Below are 22284 nucleotides of genomic sequence, written 5' to 3' on the forward strand. Positions count from 1 at the left end.
AGGGCTATGAAGATGGTGAGGGATCTGGAAGGCAAAGCATGTGAAGAGCAGCTGAGGTCCTTTGGTTTGTTCAGTCCTGTGTGGAGCCAGGAACTGGACTCAGTTATTCTTATGGATTCATTCCAACTCAGCATGTTCTGTATTTCTGTGATTCCGTAGGAAGTTCTGTACGTACACGAGGTGATAGAACACTGGCACAGGCTACCCAGAGAGGTGGTGGAGTCTCCATGTCTGGAGATACAACTTGCCTGGACACTTTCCTGTGTAACTAACTGCGCTGTAGGAAACCTGCCTTAGCAGGCTGTTGGACTAGCTGATCTCCAGAGGCTCCTTCCAACACCTACAATCTAGTGATTCTGTGAAAATGAGGCCAAAAAGTGCTTTAATCCTTCCTGCAATCTGGGAAGGGGCTGAGAGTGTGCAGCTCCTTGCCAGTCTCCTTAATTATATTGTTGTTAATTATAAATCTCTTGAAACACAATAAAAAAAGATGGGTTTTGAGAGGTGACATTGCTTTATTCCGCACCGGACGCAAGGTGGAATATTCCCACAAATCAAGCATGCCAACTGTTCATACGAGCTTATATTTATAGTCCAAAAAGTTTTCCCTGCACCCTACTTGATGTGTAAGTCCTACCTACTACATATTCACAGTATTATGTAAGTACAAGGTTACATAACATAACTGAATCTTCTGTGCTTGCATGGGTTCTTTGGTGGTCCCACTCATTTTATTCACACTTGAATGCAAGGACACTTAATTTCCTCTGTTTTGTTACTGTTTTGGACTTGTGCCTCATCTCAAGGACATGTTTGTGCGTCCTTGTTTCTTATTTATAGCCATCTTGGATCTTTTAGGAGAAACATCCAGTTTTGGGAAGGTTGCTTATCCTAGATAAGCAGGACATGTGGAACTTAAAGTGGGGCTTCAACCTTGAGCCAGATGAAAATGTGTGACACCACAGCAGCTCGGCTGCTTTGATGATGTATTTTCCAAGAAAGACCCTAACTTTTTTAATGTAAGAAATAACACACATATTTTGCCCTTTAGCTTAGAAACAGTTTTCATCCCTTCTGGGGAAAGGATTTAGCGTGATATGAATGGATACACACAACTGCATCAGAAAATAATCACCTCAAATCACTGTACTACTTCAAAGCCTTATTTCCTTAAATGTTTGGAGTCCTTAAGGGGAAAAGCAAATTCTCTGGGAACACGGAGAGCTTTAAAATCAGCTGTTATACTCCCGCTGCGCATAACGAATGGCCCAGCCAGCCCTCCTCCCGGCACTACAGCTCCCAGCAGGCCGCGCGGCGCCGCAGCTCCCAGCAGGCCGCGCGGCGCCGCAGCTCCCAGCAGGCCGCGCGGCGCCGCAGCTCCCAGCAGGCCGCGCGGCGCCGCAGCTCCCAGCAGGCCGCGCGGCGCCGCAGCTCCCAGCAGGCCGCGCGGCGCCGCAGCTCCCAGCAGGCCGCGCGGCGCGAACTCTGAGCGCGGGGAATGCCGGGATGGAGGCGGGAGGCTCGAGGCGGGAGACGGCAGCCTTTGTGCGGGAGAAAGTGCAGCGGGTAACTGTGGGGCCGGGGGATGGAGGCGGGAAACGCCACCCTTCAAAGGGTGCCTGCAGCAGAGATTTGGGATGCCGTCTGTTTACACTTTGTGCTTTGAGTGATGTCGCAGGGGTCATTTCTCTGGAATGCAGAGCTTTCAGCACATTACTTTTCTTACGTCCAGCTGTTACTTTCTGTCTTTTCACTGGGCTCTTCTTCTTTTATTTCCCCGGCAGATTACTTCATGGCTAAAGAAAACGTTTGAAAATCAGCCGGTGCCAGAGTTCAATGTGAACGCGCAGACCATTAATCTCTTGCATATGCTCGTGGAATACAGTGAAGAAAGAGAGAGAGATGTTTCGTTTCTGATAGAAGACATGAAGCAAAGGGCGGCAGAATACGATGCAGAAGGTGAGCTAAGGGTTCTACTTGTTAGCTTCTTCAGAAGATTTTTCCTAGTGATCTCGTAGACTGTCAAAATGTGAAGCTCAACTATATTAAAAAAGAAATAGTAGTAGGCTAAGCATTTGTTGTACTACAGCTTTTACTGCAAGGCAATCCATTCTTTCAGCAAAATGCAATCTAATTGTGTGGTTGGTCAAGAACAAGTTTTTATGCTGGCTTGAGACAGCAGATTAATTGTTAAGACCTCCTGGCCTACTGGGCTGAGTAGCACAGCAGTATTCAAATATTGGCTGGATACATAGAGGAGCAGCCCTACAGCTGATTTAAGAGTCTGAGCTGATGGTAATCCCCTGTTCAGGTAAGCATTTGAGGAATTTGAAATGGCAGTGAAGTGATTAAGTTTTACTTACGCTGCATGGAGTGTGTGTCTAATCACGTGCCACTCACTTGGTCCTGAAAACACACAGGGAACTGTAATGTTTTTAACGTATTCTAAAGGATAATCCCTTCATTGGCTTCATTCAGAAAGGAATTGCACTTTTCTTTGAAAAGACTGACATTGTAAAACCCTACTCGATTTTTTTTCTTCAGGTCTTCTAGTGACTTGCCATCATTAATATATTAATAATGATGGAGGCTAGACAGTTGATTTAGGCTGTTAAAAAATGTGAGCACTGACAGACAGGTGTGGATGCAAGCTCTTCTGCAAATGAGGCTGCAGTGAGGCTGCCCTGATACAAGGGAATGTCTTTACTAATAAAGTTTTGATATGACAAGCATGATGGCTCTTTCCCTAATGGTGGAGAGATAAACAGAATTTCTAGGCTAAAATTGGGTTGTAGCTTTGGATAGACCCATCTAGAACCTGAAAGAACAGCAGTATTGAAAATAAATCTTTTTTGTTGTTTGTTTTTTAGCTGAATATTTGCAGAGCGTTCTCACAGAAAGCCTCGATCTTTCACCATCCAGTCTGTCCAAAGAAGGCACTGCCCACCTTAAAACTCTGGTAGACAGTGCAATGATACTTGAAGTGGAGGACCTTTCTCTTACCAGGTAATTCTTCCCACTGTGCAGCAGAGTTGTTGATCTGTGCTGCTTCCCTCTGTTTTTTTTTTCAATTCAATCATTTCAAAGTGAGTTTTTACACCAGGAATCCTACTTGTCCAGCTTTTGCACCACTTGGGCAGCTTTAGAAGGCACAGAAAGCACAAAGCTCTCATGTCCTTCCCATTAAGGAAAGCATCTGAAGCCCAGCAGGAGCCTCAGTTAAATCTCTTCTCGGCCTATAATTTTGTGGTCAGTTGCTGTAGAATTTTGTTACTAGCTCATGCCAGGTAGCACAAGCTAGAGCAGCTTTCATACTGTTTAGGCAAGCAAGGACTGAAAATGTAGCTGGTGATGCAGTTTCAGCTCATCTGTTTCGTTTGTTATCTCGCTTCAGTTCATGTAAGGAGATTTCCTGGGCTCTGACACAGAAAAATGGCAGCTGTTAGTCTGTTCTTTCAGACTTCTCTGTCTGATTTTAAACTGTAACAGCAGGAGTGCATTGAGCATTGTGAGTAAGGAAAAGACAAAATCTGCCTTAAAATCCAGTGTTTTTTGTTTAATCATGTTTAAGAGCTTTGCTCTTACTGTTCTTTTCTGAGCCAGAGGAGCAAACAGTTACCATTGGGAAGAGTAAGTGACTGAGATACTTCTGGTTGTGTACTAGGGACATAGATTTTCACAGGCTAAATAGAGTTTCTCTCAAAGGCAATCTGACAAGCTGTGAGTGGAGCATGTAATTATTTCAGGCCTGGTTGTTTCATTCACTAGAATGCCAGGTGTTGTTTAGTGTTTCCCAGTGCTTAGGTTGTTAGACTGTTTCCCCTCCTAGATAAAATTTTGTTACTTAAAGAAAGCAAATACCCTCAGAGATGTATTATATTTTCTTCTTCTTCTTAAACACTTGCTATTTACGAGATATATCATAACATGAGGAAAAACAAGTGTTTTGTGGTGAGGGTAAGAGGAGAGGAAACAACAATAGTACTGATTCTGAGTTGTTCCTTCCCACTCTTTTCTCCAGCTTCTTCTGTGCCATGAATGATAGGAGTTTGGAACTGCATGCAGCAGAATTAAAAAACAAAGAAATGGAACAGGAATTGCTCAACTCTAAGAAAAAACTGACTGCTACGCTGTTGCTGGAAGAGCAGTTAGAGAAGTGAGTAATGGATGAAAAAGGGGAAATATGTGAGCAATACTGTGCATCTTTGTGATGTCATGCATTTCTCGTGACAACTAACAAGAGTAATTTAATTGTTAAGTTTTTGACACATTTCTACTTAATATTGGGAAGTATCAGTCAAAAGCTGTATTCTATGGATACATTCAGGGGTCAGAAAAAGTTTTGGGTTACAATTATATCTGTTTTAAACTAAAAGTAGTTTGCAAGGAGTTTTCAGATGTGGGCTGGCAACTTCCACCCACTGCCTTCCACTGAGGTTGAAGGCAAATCACAAAACTGTAGGGGTTAGAAGAAGCCTCTAGAGAACACTGAGTGTGAGCATGGCCTTTGTGAGTCTGGAGGTAGATGGATAGTTCCATAGATATTTGCACTGGGGAATCTCACAGCAAAATGCAAATGTTTTCTTCATTCTCTCCTTTTGGTGTTGGTTGTATTAAGAAGTTCAGCTTGAGCATAGATGGCCGAATGGTGTATGTGTACTGGTATCTCTTTGAATGTAAGGGTTTGTTTCTTTTCTATTTAAGGGATCTTGAAAAAGTAAAGACACATCTTGAGATTGAAGAAGCCAAATCTGAGAGCCGACTTCAAAACCTGCAGTTCCTGAAAGACAAATCTGAGGATTTAAGAATTAGGATTAAGATTGCTGAGGTAAGTAGAAAGAATTATCTAACATAATGCTGTGACAGGTTGCAACAGTCATAGTTGGTTGGGTCCAAAATTGTAGTTAAGGGTATCCCTGGAGCCTCTTAAACTCCTGGCCTTAGGACTTCTGGTCTAATAGGACGAGTTACCACACTTCAATTGTTCCTGCTATTTTTATGCTCCTTTTCCAGAACATCCTATGGTAAATGCAAGGATACTTTTCCTTCTATAACTGACAACAGTAATAGTTCAGACTACTTTATGCTTATTGTAATGTATGATAGTGTAAGGGTATACTGAAGAGTTATCAGTAGACCATATGCTTCACTGAGATAAATTGTGTCAAAATTCTGAGTAAAGACATTTTTTTGAGATTAATAAATGATTAAATGTTGAAGACTGGAGTTGTACCTTTCCTGTATGATGATGGATACATTAATGCTTTATTTATCATAGAATCATTAAAGTTGGGAAGACCACTAAGGTCATCTAGTCTAACTGTCAAGCAATGCCTATGACCTCTCTAGACCGTGTCACTCAGTGCAACATCTACTGAGCACCTCCAGGGACAGTTACTCCACCACCTCCCTGGGAAACCTGTTCCAATACCTCACCTGGCTGCTCTTCAATATCTTGACAAACACCAAACAGAAAACATTGCACTAGTGTTAAGACATTTTACTGAGAAATCTCTTCCTAACGTTGCCATGTGTTTTTCTCCCACTAATTTTCTGTAAAGATTTGATATTCATGCTATAAATTTCACTAGGAACTGATTTCATATAACATCTAGAGCTATGGTTCAAATGGCACATATTTGTACTCTTACTGAATTGTGTTCTTGTCTGCCTATTTCATTCAAAATGACGGAGAGGAGAAAGATTTTGCCAGATTTTGTGATCAGTTATGTATGAGCTCTTTTTTGTTTCTAGGAGAAGCTTACTACCAGTGGGTTAAACCAATCATTGATGCATGAATCATTAGTGAACCTGTCTGAGGTAGGTACAGGATGGAGGTTTCTACAGTGATCCATTTTCTAAACAGAGTGGAATTTCTATGGAATATGTTTCATTACATAGCTGCCTATGTATTGCAATTACTAGTTAAAGTGATCTGGGTAACTTCTTCTAGTTTGTGCAAAGTAAACTTTCCCTCAGATGCTTCTCAATGAGAGGAGGAGTAGGTTGAGTGAATCCTAGATCCCAAACCACTGTGTGTTTTTTTTCTTGTGACTTTAGACATAGCTTTTTGGGCGAAATCATAAGCCCAAAAAGAAAATGCGTTAAAATAAAAAATGCTTCTGGAGTTGCAAGCTGTTCTCCAGCTTTGTGCTGAAGTATCTGTACACCTGTAATATATTTGTGTTCTGCACTCAGCACACTTTAACATTATTTGCTATTACTCTAATGGGAACTTGAATCCTTCTCCCTGTTTCTTTTTCTAGCTTTTTCTGCCTATTAAGCTGAACTATGAAAGTAGGTTCCCTGATTTTTATTTTTTTTTTTAAACTGTCATTCTCAGGATGCAGCACTGGGTGGCATTGTTGACACTGCTCAACATTTGAGAATAGTACTAACTAAAAATCATTTGAGTTGGAATTCTACATACAAAGTAGCATAGGGACCCTTCTAGTCTTTATCTGACCTCTGTCATCTTCTAAAACCTGAGTAAAAGGGATAATTGAGTCACTGGCGTCTCTACGAGCTTTGCCAAGAGTTCAGTTAAAATAGCATGAATGACTTCCTCTTCTGAATGTTTTTTATTATTATTTTTTTTTTTATTTCAGATTGAATATTTGAGAAGAGTTAAGTGCTTTGTAATGTGATTAACTTTCAGCCTCCAGGAGAAATTACCTCCTCTTCTTAACAGAATGACCAAAGCATTGCAAATGTTGGGGATTTTTTTTTTTCTGCTGCATGTGCAAAACTGTGTTTTCACAATTAAGGCATGAGAATGCATCTTCTTCCTTGGCTCTGTTCTTTATGTGACCTGCAGTGATGTTAACTCTGAAAGTTGTCTGCCTGGTGGATCCTTCTTTGAAATCTCTTTTTTCAGGGAGGTGAGATCAGGTGGTTCTGCTGTTAGAAACAGTGTCGTATGCTTTCAGAAAGCAAAGGAAAATAGCTCTGTGTAAAACTTGTACTGGGTTTAACTGACTCATCGCTGAGTGAATGGTTGATCTTCAGTTTTCTATATGTTTTGAGAAGGATCTAACAAGAGCTCTAACCAACATCTGCATTCCAAAATGCTGTAGATAATTGTAAATGTAGAAGTGGTATAAATCAATACGAGGAAGACTATCGAATATAATCTACTTTGCTCTGTTCACAGAAACTGGATGGAATGCAGAAAGAAATGGTGCATGTGAAGAGGAAACTTGACTGCTATCTTGATCTACCTCCTGTAATTATTTTCTCAATGGTTATTTTATATTTGCAATCAATTTAAGTTAATTTTAACAGAGTTCTCAAAATAAAGGAAGCTCTTGCTATATTTCAGTGGCTAGAAAGCTCTCTAAATATCTGTTAACAGTGTTAACTAAAAACTTTACTTCAACACAAGGCTATTTATTGATTAAGCTAAGCTAAAAATAATTGTATGCTTGCCAGATAAACTTTCTTCTAACAAAATCTGTAGGAGTATGACAAAAAAACAACCAAGAAAGCCTGCACATTTTCTTTCTGAATTGCTGTTTTGAGAGACCTTGTCCTTCTGTTCACTGCTTTAATTTCTGGCTTTTTCTGCTTCTGGTCACTATGCCAAGAGTTACAATCAGGCTGCTCTGCAGAGCACCTTGTGTAAAAAGGATTTTACCTATTTCAAATAAGAAGAACCAGTGTTACAGAAGACTTTCAGTTGAGAGTAGTTCTGTAAACCACTTCACAGCGGCTCAAAGAAATCATGGGCAAACAGAGCTTTAGTCTGGAGGAGTGGGAAAGGCCTTGGTTTTGTGTGATATCTGTTCTATACTATCTGAAGTGCATCAGACAGCTAAACCCAAATATTTCTGATCTTTGGAAAATTGCCTATACGTTTACAGATGAGTATTAAGCATGTCCAGAATTGGTAAAAAGTAGAGCAAATAGTTGAATGGGTTTTAGGTTTAATAAACAGAACAGTAAGCAAAACAGTCACAATTTTGACTTACCTAATACTGCCTGTTACATTCTTATCTGACAACCCAGAGCACGTGATATGGCTAATTTCTGAGAGTTAAATAAAGGTTTGTTCCAGTTTTTCTAAGTGGAGCACAGGGGTACAGAGAAACAAAGGACCTTATCAAAAGTTGCACAGAAATTGTGATTAATTGCATCATTTGTGTTGTGAACAAAGGTACTTGTCTGTTGCACCGTCCTTCTGTCTTCACCTCTTCAACTCTTCCATAGTGGTCTTGCCACTCAACACATCCTCCTGTAAGGAAATGGATGAAAGTAGAGCGTGTGACTGCTTCTCCTTTAACTTCATCTTAGTCAAAGAAGCAGCTGCCTCATCTCAACCAAAACAGGACGTTCAAATTGCATTAGGTTTCCCAATTCCTCCTTCCCCCAACTCCCTGTCAGAAGAGACAGGAAGAGCCCTAATGCCCTGCTTCTGGTGCAGACAGAATGAAGGATGGTTTGTGCTAAAACTGCATTGTGCTCTGGAAAATTCATTCTTGGATGTGTTTAAAAAACAGTTTGTTGATTGGCTAATATGGAAAAGGGGGTATTTTTTAGATATTAGGCCATACCAGATTTCTGAAAAATATCTGGTTGTTCAAATGAAGCTGATAATGGGCTTTTAATGTCAGTACCTTTCATATGTGAAAAGCATACACAAAACTGATTTCATTATCCTTGAATTCCCCTGTGGCATATAATTAGAGTATTGCAATGATTCAGGAACTCTGTAATTCAAGCTGAAATATTGATTTTCATGCCATTTTTTCTCATTAGAATCTTTCCCTTGCACGAGTGAAGGTTGAAGAAGCAAAACGAGAACTGGTAAGAGATTTTATCTTTCACAAATATTTAAATGGGTGCTGTCATACTAGGACGATCTGTATGCATTAATTGCTTGTGGATTTATCAACCTTGGATTGTAGTCTTAATGATCTCTAGAGGGAAATTTTGCTCTGGTAAGGCAGAAGCAGTGCATATTGGTAGGAGGAACTGTAGGAGGAATGATACCTAACGGTGTAGAGGCAGTTGGACATAATGGGGGTTAGGTATATGTCTCTCTGGATTTTTGTCTGATTCATTGTCAGAATGCGTATTCACTCCATTGTGTTGCAGCTTTTTAGTTCCAAAACTTCTACTGCTCCTGAATTCTCAAAGTGTAGTAAGGCCCATGTGTTATTGAACAGCTGCCCTGTAGATTGCAACAGGGACTTTTCCCTACAGAACATAATACCCATTTCATATATGTGTGTGTGTAACCTGCAGGCATTCTTGGGAAACATTTAATCTAGCAATGTTTAGAAGGTCTGTATGAAGCTTTCCAGAGTAAGCTGGTCCATATTTGAGCATAAAAGCTGTCTTTGTTTCTTTATGTTAGTACTTACTTGCTCATAGACACAGCACAAAGTATTCAATGATAAGTCATTCAAATGTGATTTCTAATTGCATTTTTAAATACTCTGTACATTTTCAGATGGGTCTGCTCAGACTGGTAGGATACTTGCTTTGTAATGCAAGCTCACCTTACCAGCATGCCAGGCTTTTGTTGGGTGCATGCATTCTGTAGCTCAGCTTGAAGATATCTGATGTCCCATTAGGGTATAAGGGCCACTGAGCATATTTAGTGCTTCATTTGGAGAATTCTCCATAGGTGACTATTGAGACCGTTGCTGCTTGGAGTACTGAGAACTACCAGTCTGATGCTTGGGTTAATCAGTGCTAATAATATCTTAAGGTTTGATTGTTGTAGATGTGCTTGTGCAAGAAGAATATACAAAAACTGCTTTGCAGTTACTGAGTCCTGTTGGTTTTCTCTCCTGCCAGAATGCCTTGGAGGAAAAGTTCTCAAAGAAGATTGAAATGCTGACTCACGATATGCTGGAAACCAGAAGACTCTAGTTCACCTGAAGTGTCCTGAATAGAAGATTTCCTTCTTGTCTATTTATTGGCACTAATTAAACATTTTGGACTTAGTATATTCTGCAGCTTTCTGCCTTACTCTTATCATGGTTGGATGGCATGCTTGTGACCTTTCAGCAAGCAAGCTCTTCTCTTTAGTGGTTCATGTAGCAGTGCATTTGTAAATGTCACCTATTTTTCCAATAAAATTCTTTCTTCCCAAACTTCTTTTTTTTTCTTTTTTTCCCATATGTGGTACAAATACTTCATCCAGCTAATACCAGACTGATAGTAATAGGACAAAAAGAAATGGCTTTAAACTGAGGAGGGCAGATTTAGGTCAGATGTGAGGGGGAAATTCTTTATGCAGAAGGCAGTGAAGCCCCAGCACTGCTGCCAAGAGCTGTGGGTGCCCCATCTTTCAAGGTGCCTGAGGCCATGGATGGGGGAGCCTGAGCTGGGGGGCAGCCAGCTCACTGCAGAAGGTGGGGTGGTGGAGCTTTAGGATCCCTCCAAGCCAAGCAATTCTCTGCTCTTCACCAGGAAGTGTTCTTATCAGGATTTGATAGGCTGTTACCACCTAGAATATGACTGATCAGGAAATCTACCTTTCCTCCTTCTGCACGTCCAGACTCTGGATTGTATTTTTTTTTTCCCTGTTCTTGCTTTGGTGGTGCAAGCATTGTAATGACAATTACAATGATTCTTTCCATCTACTACATCACTGAAATAAAAAGAAGAGCAAAAGCCAGAACTGAGGAATCATATATATATATATTTTTTCTATACATAGAATGTTGATCAAGTTTGTGAAGACAAGTTCTAAGATGTATTCAGATAGCTTCTAATTTTGGGCTTTTCTTTCAGGAGGAATGTAAATGTTAATTATTTACTTCATAGGGGTTACAGCACTGGTTTTGCACATCAAATTCCACTGCTCACACAAGTAAGAGCTGGGATGAACTGTCACAGCATCAGCTGCCTGAGAATCTGGGGTTTATGTTTTCCTCAGAAGGAAAAGAAACTAACTACACTAACCATTAAGGTCTGCCTATGTTGAGCACATTAATAGCTAGTAGTCAACAATCTATGTTTTTTTTTTTCTTCCTAACATGATTACATTAACCATTATTTTTAGAATTTTGTGGATAGTTGTGTGATTTTTTTTAATTTTGCTTTCAAGATGAACTTTATCATAAAACCTTTCAAGGCCTGAAGATACATGGGTATTTTTGCAGAACCTCTGCAAGATGTCACCAGTTTGAAGCTGGATTGTGCTTTCCAATTCTACCTCAAATGCCATCTTCCTGAAGGGTCCCCATAGCACTCCTCTTTACGTGCCACCACCATACGGAGCTATAAGCATCTGACTTTTTAAAAGTACTTCTCTAGTAATTGTGTCAGCACCTAAGGGCATGTACTTTGGGCTATTTGTACCAGGCAGTGTCCAGACTGACAGCTGTGCTGCTCTCCATGACATCTGTTGGCAATTAGTTGCAAAAGATTATGGTAATGGTTTAGCATGGTGTGCCTGTCCCTAGGTCGTGCTGCTTACTTTAATTGATTTCACTGATCTGAAGGAAAAGAGATTCTTCCTATTGCTTCATGTCCTCCCTGGAAGCAATAGGATCATGAGTTTGGCATCTGATGATTGTACTTAGGATGCATCTCTAAGTTTCTAAGAAGCTGCAAGCTCAGAAGACAGCTGTGTCAATAAAGTGCCACTGCCTCATCAGCTTGTGGCTCTCCTCACTTCATTTCTTTCACCTTGATGCAGAAGAACTGAAGAATATTCAAAGAGCTGATGCCTGTGTGATCTTCTGTCTCTTCTCCCCAAATGCCAGAGGGAATTGGTGTTGAGCTTTAGGTTTTTAAATTAAAAAGTGGGAAAGGATTAGTTGCCTCAGTTTTGTGAGAAATATCTTCAACTGTTTCTGGGCAAAAAAAATTAGGATGGCAAGATCAAGTGGAGGAGCAAGCTTTTACACGTACTCATGAGCTGAAGAGGAGAAGGGGAAATTACTCTGAGTTAACTGATGTGAAATCTAGAGCAGTGATAGTAATGCAGGGATGACTACAAGTAGTTATTACTGACCAAAAACCAGACTGAATGATGACAAGAGTGGAGTATTTGGATCTGGAAAGAGAAGTAGTGTAATCTGAACTCTCTTTTCCCAAAGAGAAAGAAAAAAAAAAAAAAAAGTAGTCTTTGTGAGGCATCAGAACATACAAGGGCAGATGTTAGAGAACTGTTTAACAAGAAAGCCATTGTAAGGTACTGGAGGTTGTGACCTGACAATTAAGGAACCTTAATCACTTGAGGCTTTTAAGAGCAGATCAGAAATCCTTTGCCTAAGCATTTATAATGCTAAGGAGAGTTGATCACACTTTGAGATAGGAAGATGGATGACTGCTTGAGGATGCTACCTGCCCTGTTTGTCTATGAAAGCCTCGGGACTTACTCAGCTAACACTATTTGAGATCTCTGTATTGTATTATGATGACTCAAGGCTTGGGTAGACTTCCTGTGGTGGTGGCACTCCCTTAGCACTACTTCATCACACAATATCCCCCTAATTTTGAAATTTGGCTGGAGAAGTCTCCACCTCTGCACCTGCAGTGCAGGTGGTGGTTCCTGTTTGTGCCCCATTCCTTCATGGCGAAGAGCCCAGTGACAGATATCAGCAGGCTGGACTTGGACTCTAGAGATGTCCAACGATGGCTGTCTGTCTCTTCCCAGGGCTGGGAGCATAAGCAGAAAAAACACCCATCAGCAGCATGCAAGCTGTGTGCCACAACTGAACCACCTGCAGCACATGCAGCACAAATCAGGGGCCAGTTGTCAGGTCCTACAGTTCAGCTTTAAAACATGGGAATAGGGAAAGTCAAATAAATGAGATTTACACAGCAAACAGGCTGTCAGTAAGACTATTCAGCTCTACACACATTTGCACGAGCAGGGTGCCTTGCAGTGCAAGCAGACATCCCTCCTCGCTGTTGGTATCTCAGCACAGCACAGCATTTCCAAAGTAGGGATTGGATGTCAGCTCAGGAACAAAACACAAAGGTCCTGCCGAGACAGGAAACACACCAGTCTCAGGACTTGGCTGAGTAAATGTTTGATTCTGGGCTTTGCCCTCTGCCCTGACAGTTGTTGAGTGTTTCCACGGAGGAGCTGAGGAGCTGCACACAGCCAGGAGGGAGGCAGCCAGCTGGACCTGTCTACTGTTGTATATTACAAAATAATTACCCAGCTGGGAACGACACAAACGCCTGCGGATGCTTTTGCTTCTTCAGCCTAATTTCAGATTACATCAGTTGCTCTGCTCTGAGCCTTATTTTTGGAGACGCTGAGTATTAACACCTGCACGTGCTCGTGCTTGCTCAGAGCTTCACGTGAGGTTCCCACAGCCACCACTCATGGTGGGAGATGCTGCACAGGCTGTGCAGATCAGTGCATTGCTCCATTTCTGTGCCCAGCCACAAGGGATGTGCATGCGTCATCACAGAGTGTTCAATTGCTTCCCCTTGGAAACAAGAGGATCCCAAACTCCACCTATAAAAAAGGATTTAAAATGCTAGATGTGAAAACAGTGGTCAGCTTCAAGCATGAACTCGTATAAGTGGCCAAGGAATTTTATCACAAAGTGAAACACTGTTCTTATCGTGCTAATATGCAAAGCAACAACTGCTTTAGGAAGTTAAAAAACAGTCTTCACGTTGGTTTAGTGATTCAGATCTATGTAAAGGAAAACATTTACATACCAAAAACACAGTAATAAAAACAAAGTGATAGAGAAAAAAATACCAAGCCATAAGGCAAAAGTAAGGGTATTGAGCTGAAATTTGTAAGTTCTTACTCAAAATGCACTGGATCAAAAGATGTATGTGAAATCTCTTGGCTATATATTTTGTCTAGTCCGTTTTACGTAAATATTCCACTGATTGCAAATGGTTCAGGTTGCTTTTCAGGCTTCCTTTGGCTGAAAGGGTTCAAAATGTTCTTCATTCATCTCAGTCCTTTAGTAAATGCAGAATAATAATATGGAGTTATCATAGAAACGATAGAATCACCAGTATTTCCCCACTAAGCCACATCCTTTAGTACCACTAAAGGACTAAATCTAGAGGTTTCTTGTACACCTCCAGGGATGGTGACCCCACCACCTCCCCGGGCAGCTCTGCCAGCACCTCTCCACTCTTTCAGATGAGAAATTTCTCCTAATATCCAATCTGAACCTCCCTGGCACAACTTGAAGCCACGGTTGAATTGAGAGTTGAATACATTTAAAAATCTTAAAATAGTTTCAAGATATATTTGAAGAGGAAGCTGGCTGCATGTTGTACTGTCTGGATTAAAACACTTCTCTCAATACACAATTCCATTATGGGAACTTCTAAACAAAATCATGATGTATCAACATGCTTGTAAATATACTCAAGTGTTTTTTTTTTGTTTGTTTGTTTTGTTTTGTTTTTTTAATCGTATACAGTACCAAGTAGGACTGGGAAAGATCTTTTACTTCTGAGCTCTTTGAGTTTTTAAATAACAGGGCAGCACTGAAACAATATTAATTCTGGTCTGCGTAGCCTCGCACACTGCAGGAAATCCTTCAGCTTTGTCTCTGAGTCTGCAGTTGCTGTCAGCAACTTCAAGTGGCTTTAAAAACATTTTACATTTTGGTATACACTAACCTCATTTCAGCAATTCTGTACCAGGCTGGGAAGATTCCTTTTTCTCCAATTCAGAAATATTTCTCCTGAAAAATAAATAAATAAATTTAATTTAAATATATATATATATATATTTCAATTGAGTAAGCAGAGGCTTTACCAATAATTGTGTGTTTAAAGTCAAACCTGCAGTTCCTTCTCTCTTAGATGAGTAGCACCTACGTGGTAGGACACAGCACTGCCTCCATCTGCCTTAAAGTAATTCAGTAATATTATACTGTCCTCCTTACTGAACCATGTAATCTCCAGTAAAAAAATAATCAACAAAAATAACAACAATAACAAAAAACCCCACAACAAAATCTATTCCAAAACCATGAGCTAACTTAACAAATGCTTCCTCTAACCCCATGCCAGTTCCGCCCTTAATTCTAATTAAGCAGCATGGCACAGTTGCTTAATTAGACAATATTGGCTGGCAAATCCAGCAGCAAAGTATGTTTCTTTTTCTTCCTTTTCTGGGAGATGGGGATTGTAGCTGGAGAAAGGGTTTAACTCCATGGGGATCTGTGGGGCATTGCCACTACCTTGCTGGTATCCTGGATGCCTTTCTCATGGTCCCAGTTCTGCTTGCACAGGTAGAACAGGGGAGACAGCACAACACTGTGAGGAGCAGGAGTGCAGTAAGAGGATGGCTTGAATGGCAGAAGCATTACATTTGTGATTTCAGATGCTTGCAGCACGCAGCTGAGCTTGGAAAATGGGTGTATCTCAAATGTTACTTGGAAGTGGAAGATGGATGCTTAGTAATGTGGTCAGAAGACACAGACCAGGGAGAGAGAGTGTGTCCCCTCTGATAAACGAGAAAGAAGAACTGGCTTCAATAGGCATGGAGAAGGCTGAGGCACTCAACAAGTTCTTTGCCTCAGTCTTCACTGGCCATTAAGCCATTTGAAGACCTGGGAACTACAATCTGGTGAGCCTCACCTCTGTACCTGGGAAGATCACGGAGCAGATCCCCCTGGAAGTTATGTTAAGGCACTTGAGGGATGAGCAGGTGATATAAGACAGCCAGCACAGCTTCACCGAGAGCAGATCTTGCCTGACCCATCTGGTGGCCTTCTGTGATGGAGTGACAGCACGGGTGGACAAAGGAAGGGCAGGTGATATTGCCTACCTGGACTTGCACAAGGCCTTTGACATGGTCCCACATCACATCCCTACCTCTAAGTTGAAGAGATATGGGTTTGAAGGGTGTACTATTTGATGGCTAAGGAATTGGTTGGGCAGTTGCAACTAGATTGTTGTGGTCAATGGCTCTATGCCTGGGTGGAGGCAGTGACAAGTGGTATCCTGTAGGGTTCTGGTGCTCTTCAGCGTTTTATCAGTGATACAGATGACAGGACTGAGTGTATCCTCAGCAGTTTACTGATGGCACGAAGCTGAGTGGTGCACTGAATCAACAGAAGGAAGAGATGTGATCCAGAGGGACCTGGACAGGCTGGAGAAGCGGACCCATAGGGATCTAATGAGGTTCAACAAGGACAAGGACAAGGTGTTGCACTTGGGACAGGGAAATCCCACAAATGCATAAAGACTGGGAGAAGAACTCCCTGAAAACAGCCCTGTGGAGGTGGACCTGGGGGTTCTGTGGGCGAAAAACTGAATTGTTAAGTCTGGAGAGGACGATGGGGAAACATCACTGCAGCCTTTCTTTACTTAAGGAAATATAAGCAGAAGGGGGACCAACTTTTTTCATAGGCAGACAGTGATAGGATAAGGGCCAGTGGCTTTAAACCACCATATGTGAGGTTTAGTTCAGATGTTAGGAAGAAATTCTTTCCTCAGAGGGTGGTGAGGCACAACACTGCTGGCCAAAGAAGGTGTGGGTACCCCATCCATGGAGTTGCTCAAGGCCAGGTACGATGGAGCTTTGGGCAGTCTGATCTAGTAGGTGCAAACCAGCCCACAACAGGGGGGTTGGAATTAGATAATCTTTAATATCCCTTCCAAACTAAACCATTCTATGATTCTATGATCATACGACATGCTTGCAGACGCTGCCACTGAACCCAAGGGGAATGGGCTCTTGAAAAGCCATTCTCTCAGTCTGGAGACAGAGGGAAACTTTTGACCTTGGGTAGAGATGCGAACAAGTACAGAGAAATTTTGCTCTGCCTGCACAATCCAGTGAAGGAAAAAACCTGGAAACATTTGCTTGCAACAGCTGCCTTGCAGCCAGCTTTTACTTTGACGTGGGAGCAAAGCTCAGGGTCACTCCCACTGTTTTCTAGACACTGTCACGTCTCAAGCAAGCACTGAGCTAATTTCCTCCAATTGTCTTTGGGGAAGCACAAGTGCTGCAAAGGTGATGTCACTGTCCCTTGGAAGCTCAGGCTGCACCTCCAAAGCCTTTTGTATCTAAAGAACCTTCTGTGCTTCCCCAGTGATCATTTCTAGAGGTGTCCCAGAGAGATTCACAGCTCTCAGCCATGGCAGATGAGTTCTTATCACTTCCTTGTGGAGATAACTAGCTCTGAAATAATTTCACTCTTAGCAGATGCAGTCTAAGAGTGATAAGGCAGAGCCAAGGGAGATGCTAGTCCTTACTCCTTAAATTCCTGAAGATAGCAGTAGCACTCAGTTTTCTTCTTCCTCTCCTAATCTTTCAGCCCATTCTCTCCGAAAATTCAAAATCTTCCCCCCGGTGTTTCTCCTAATCTTGCATTAAAGTCTCAAGCAATAAAGCTTTCACCACTTTCCTTAGGGAGACAATTTTCCAGCCTACAGTTCTCTGTTCAAAAGCACTCTGATTCTCAGCTTAAACATGCCCCGTCTTAATTTTACCCCATTAAAATCATTACTGTATCACCAGTCTTCTCCCTTCATGCCATTTACTTCATTCAAATATTTACAGATCACTAAGGTGTCTCTGCTTAGTTTAGTATAATTACTAATTATATTGTACCTATTATACTCAGAATCTGTGTTTTGTGTTTTTTTTCTCTCTTTTTTTTTTTCTCTTCCCTTTTGTAATGCCTCCAGGCTGCCGATTCCTTCAGCTGCAGCTCTTTGAGCTCTTTTTTCCACCTCTCACTCCTCTTGCAAACACGAGGCAGATGCTTACCGCCCTCGCCTGCCTTGTTATGCCTTTTTGTACACCATCCAAATCTGCACCGCCTGTTCCTTGCTGTGCTGCCCTAACACGTGCGCAACAACACGCGGGTCTCATAGAGTCGCGCCTCCGAACTGCGTTCTCCCCTTTAGAAGGAGGTTCTGGACCGCTCTCCGCCGCAGGGGGGCGCTGTCGGACGCGGCCGCTCTACGCGTCGCTCGACTGCTCCGGCGGCGGAAGTGACGTCACGTAGAAGAGCCCCGCGGCCTCCGCTGACATTTTCTCTGGCGTCGGGGGCGCGGCGGAGACCCGGCTCCTCCCGGCTGCCCATGCTCCAGCTGCTTCCCCCCGGGTGGGAGGCCAGGAGGGGCCTTCGCCGTTCAGGTGAGTCGAACCGACGCGGCTTGGGCTCTCCCGCCGTTCCGTGGCCGTGCCGCTTGGCCGCGGCGGAGCCGTTACCGTTAGCCGGCGGCGAGTCCCGATCTCTTTCCCCTTCACCCTGAGGAGGAGGAGGGAAGCGGGATCCGCGGAGAGCGGGGCCTCTCGTCACGGACCATCCGGACGTGGCTGGAGCTCCGCGCGGCCTCGCGCGGCGAACCGAATCTCGAACCCGAATCGAACCGCAGTGCTTCGGCTGTGGGCTGAGGAGGGGAAACTTTGATGTTCTGGTGTTTGCTCTTACGTGGGAGAAAGTTCAGGTGGTTCGTCGCTTATCTCGCCTTTCGTTTTTGTAGGGTTTAACGGGCTGCAGGTGTGGTTGTGAGCAAGGAGAATCTGAAGCTCAGCTCTTTGAATGAGCAAAAAGGCAAAACTGCACAGACTGGTGATAGCTGGGCTAAATCTGCTCGGTTTCAGGCTTGTAACTTTGCGCTATCAGGCAGGTATTGAATGGCTGCTCGGTGGAAGGTGTTGGTCTTTCTTTTAGTTGGGAGAGTGGAGGTGGTTATGAAAGCCCCCACCATGGTTCAGTAGCGTCAAGCTGTGAACGCGTCTTGGTTTATTATTTGTGGAGCTGGGCTACTTGTGTTGGCGTCTGTCTGCATCTTTGTGCAGCCGTAACTGCAGCATCTGAGTTAGACGAGGTCCTGATTGTAACTACTTCTTACATACTTACTAAGTATACTTACATATAAAGTACCTCTGCATTTGGAGGGCTGTAACAATCACAGAATGGACGTGGTTGGAAGGGACCTCAAGGGTCATGAATCTCCAATCCCCCCACCACAGGCAAGGCCACCAACCTCCACATTTCATAGCAGCCCAGGCTGCCCAGGGCCCCATCCAGCCTGGCCTTGAACACCTCCAGGGATGGACGGGGCATCCACAGCCTCTCTGGGCAGCTGTTCCAGCACCTCACCACTGTCATAGTAAAGAACTTGTGTATATAGATGCTGTGCGTAGGTGTAAGTCCTGATTTCTTGTTTTTGCTGGCTGTAATTCTGGCTTTTAAAGAAATGAACAAGCAGTAAATCTCCAAATCTGAATCGTCTTTTAAGTAATCATCTCTTTAAAAATGTAAGTTTTCTTCCTGAGCAATCCTCACTCCATATACACTGTAAGTCTTCTCAGGTACTTCTTAAGCATACAGTCAGATAGTAGTTCCACTCCTAGGCATGTGCTAAGGTATTTCTAGTTTTCTAGAAAAGGTTTTAAAGTGCAAACAATATTATTTCTTGGCCCAAAACGGCAGACGAACTTTTACATTTAAATGTTTGTTTTGAAGTGCTTTATGTTGCTTAAATCTATCAATAATTTCACGCTTGAGCAGTTGTAATGTGCTTAAAACAGAGCACGGTGCTCCGTTCAAGTGTTCATCCTGCCTCAGTTAATATCTGTAATTGCTCTTTCTATGATAGAAGAGCTGAAGTCAGGCAGTCCCAACCGTGCAGCTTCTCAGGGAAACACTGCCTTTGTGGAGTGAATGAGTTTGTAGCAGCCTGCGAGGAGAACAGTGAGTTTATGTGGAGTTCAGATCACAGGTAAACAAGCAGGGAGATGAAGTGCTGTGAACTCATCTGCCTATGAGCAATAGTACTCCAGCAGTTCTCTGAGTATTTCACGTGCCCAGTGATCTAGAGGAGCTTGGTGCTGATTGAAGAAGCTCCAGTGAGGGCGATTATGTGGCTACTAATCAGTGCTGCTTTCTGGGGTACCAGAAATAGTAGTGTTTTGTCTGCGTGACTGTAGAGGTGAGGGAAGGTAGTGCATGAACATAGGCAGATAGTATTTATGCTCAGCTATGAGGATAACACTTCTGATTCATTTTTAAGCGCTTGCATTTTTAATTATAGCGTGTTGACTATTTCTGTTTCCTTTTGAAATTAATTGCTGGTTGGCTAGCATATAGGCATCACAAAAAGTTGCGATGAGAAATTCCTTAGAAATCAGGAAGAGGAAAGGACTGTGGTCTTGCATGTTCAAGAACATGATACGTGTCTTAGTATGGCCTGGCCCTCTGTGTTTGCACTTGATAAGTGCACAAAGGTTGCCTGCTTGGCGAAATCTGAAGGGCACAAACAAGTTGGGAAATGATTGGAGGCATTAAACTGGGTACTGGCAAAAGGGGAAGGAATCTGAGGACAACCGCAAGGCAGTTGAGAATGGCATACATGCAGTGGTAACCACACGTGCAAACCAAGCTCTGCTATAACTGATAAAAGGGAGATAGGAAGGATGTTGATGCGTGTTTGATAAATGGGCAGATCATGCTGGCAGCTGACAGTGTGGAGGAGTTGCGGGATTAATGAGGTATGGTAGGACTAGATGAACATAGTGTAGATACAAAGTATCAGGAGGGGCTTTGAACGCTAAGCATTTGGGAATTAAGTTAATCAGTACTGGTCAGAAAGAGAAATAATTGTCTTCTTTGTCCTGATGCCTGTCTCCTTTATAGGTGCTTACCTTTAAAGTGCAAGTTTTCCCACTTTGCCTTTAAAGTCCATAACTAGTTTTGTTCACTTGCTTCACTATCTCTTGTATATTATCACTGTGTTCCACTAAAAATGCATGTGCCATGCAGGACCAGGGAGGTTATTACCAATCTCACTTAAACATCTGTCAGTGAGATGTAAGCTTCCACAAACCCTGCTGAAGTGGCTCCTGAGTGCATGAGCATTTGGAGCTGCCTGCTGTTGTGGTTTAACCTGGCAAGCAGCTCAGCACTGCACAGCCGTGTACTCACCTCCCTCTCTTTCCCACTGGAATGAAGGAGGGAGAATCAGGGAAAAAAAAAAGATAGAATTCATAGGCTGAGCTATAAACCAATTACAGAGAGAGAAAAGAAGGAGAGGCATAACAGTAATAAATATGTTGACATAATAGGTGATGCACAAAGCAATTGCTTACCACCTGAAGACTGACACCCAGACAGTTCCTGAGCAGCAGCAGCCCCCCCTGCCCAACTCCCCACTGTTTTCCTTTTTTGTCACATGTTGCTATGCAGCGTAGAAGAGCCCTTTGGCCAGTTTAGGTCAGCGTGCCCTGGTTCTGCTCCCTCCCAGCCCCACAGCTGGCAGGACTTTTATGTTAACTTAGAAGCTGAGAAACTGAGATGTCCTTGGCTGTGTGCAGCACTGCCCAGTGACAGCTGAAACATCCATGCGTTATCAGCTTTGGTTTTCTCCTAAAGCCAAAACATAGCATCATATCAGATACTGTGAAGTGGGGAAAAAATACTTTCCCAACTGAAACAAGGACACCTGATTACACTCTGGCCAGACTGTTACCACTAAAAGCATTTAAGTGTGAAAACTTTTCAAATGAATAGATCGTTTCAAGCAACCTGTGTTTCACTTTCTGTAATGTCTGTTTATGTGTCCATGGTACTTTTAGACAGAACTGGATCAGTGATCAGTTTATGTGCATTTGATTAGATGACTTACAGAACTGTAAACATTGACAGAAACTCAGCAGAAGACTTAATAACATATTTACCAGATCAGAGAGCAAGATCTAAACAGCATAGTTGCAAGCACATATCTAGCACTTCAGAAGAGACACTTGGAAAGACGTTCTGAAACTTGATAAGTTTTTACTGACCTGAATGTGCTTGAGTAGCAGCAGGGAACCAAAAGTGAAACAGCAGTGGGAGAGAGGGACTGGCTTAGTGCTGGGAAAGAGCTCTGTGCTCTACGTGCTGCTGTGTTGTTTCCTTGTCTTGTTTCCTTGTGTGCAGGATGGTAAGGAAACTGTCTGTCTCAGTTTTTCAGTGCACAAATTGAAGCTCAGCAGGTAACAAATGGTTGTGCTCTTAACACAGTTGAGCTGCTATGACACTGGAATCTGCTGCAACAAAAATCGCTGCCTATGACTCTCCAATTTGAGATCTAGAAAATAATGTCTACAAATGGGCAATTCTGATCATAAAGGAAACTGAAAGATGTAAATAAAAGTGTGGATGTAGCATAAGTATTAACCTTTGCAGCTGCTTTATTATAAATCCATCTCTGAACTAGGCCGGAATGACTGATGCAGTGGCACTCAATTATTGTTATGAGTTAGAAATTAAATTTGTGGTTGATTGCCTGTTCACACTTGTTTGTGTTCCCTCCTCACAGATCTGATCAACTTGAGTAGAGTTGGTGCAGTATAGCAATTTCTCCACGGATGTGACTTTG

At 42.5% G+C, this 22284-nt stretch overlaps 2 protein-coding genes and 1 long non-coding RNA gene across 5 annotated transcripts in view; 2 read left to right on the forward strand and 1 right to left on the reverse strand.

Annotated features, from left to right (window-relative positions):
* Positions 1-1402: 1402 nt before the first annotated feature.
* HAUS1 (HAUS augmin like complex subunit 1) lies at positions 1403-10096 on the forward strand. Its single transcript, XM_031597075.2, has 9 exons — positions 1403-1566; positions 1785-1959; positions 2871-3006; positions 4022-4156; positions 4705-4828; positions 5755-5820; positions 7154-7225; positions 8758-8805; positions 9805-10096. Exons 1-9 carry the CDS (start codon positions 1507-1509, stop codon positions 9877-9879), a joined length of 891 nt encoding a protein of 296 aa, XP_031452935.2. The 5' UTR covers positions 1403-1506; the 3' UTR covers positions 9880-10096.
* Positions 7238-22041, reverse strand: LOC116231362 (uncharacterized). Of its 2 annotated transcripts, none has more exons than XR_004167438.2 (3): positions 21014-22041; positions 14575-14639; positions 7238-8233 (listed from the first exon to the last, which is right to left on the reverse strand). It is a non-coding gene; the product is annotated as an uncharacterized LOC116231362 (long non-coding RNA). The 2 variants fall into 2 exon arrangements; XR_004167439.2 differs by lacking the exon at positions 21014-22041 and adding an exon at positions 17681-17765.
* Positions 17898-22284, forward strand: part of ARK2N (arkadia (RNF111) N-terminal like PKA signaling regulator 2N) — a 44720-nt gene continuing 40333 nt past the window's right edge. Inside the window, exon 1 of one of the 2 annotated variants that reach the window (XM_090130610.1) lies at positions 17898-18052. The gene's annotated coding sequence lies outside the window, so the exon portion shown is untranslated. The remainder of the gene's footprint in view (positions 18053-22284) is intronic. The other variant, XM_031597074.2, reaches the window with a different exon arrangement.

Source organism: Phasianus colchicus, chromosome Z, assembly GCF_987193195.1.
Source record: "Phasianus colchicus chromosome Z, bPhaCol1.hap1.1, whole genome shotgun sequence".
Taxonomy (NCBI): domain Eukaryota; kingdom Metazoa; phylum Chordata; class Aves; order Galliformes; family Phasianidae; genus Phasianus; species Phasianus colchicus.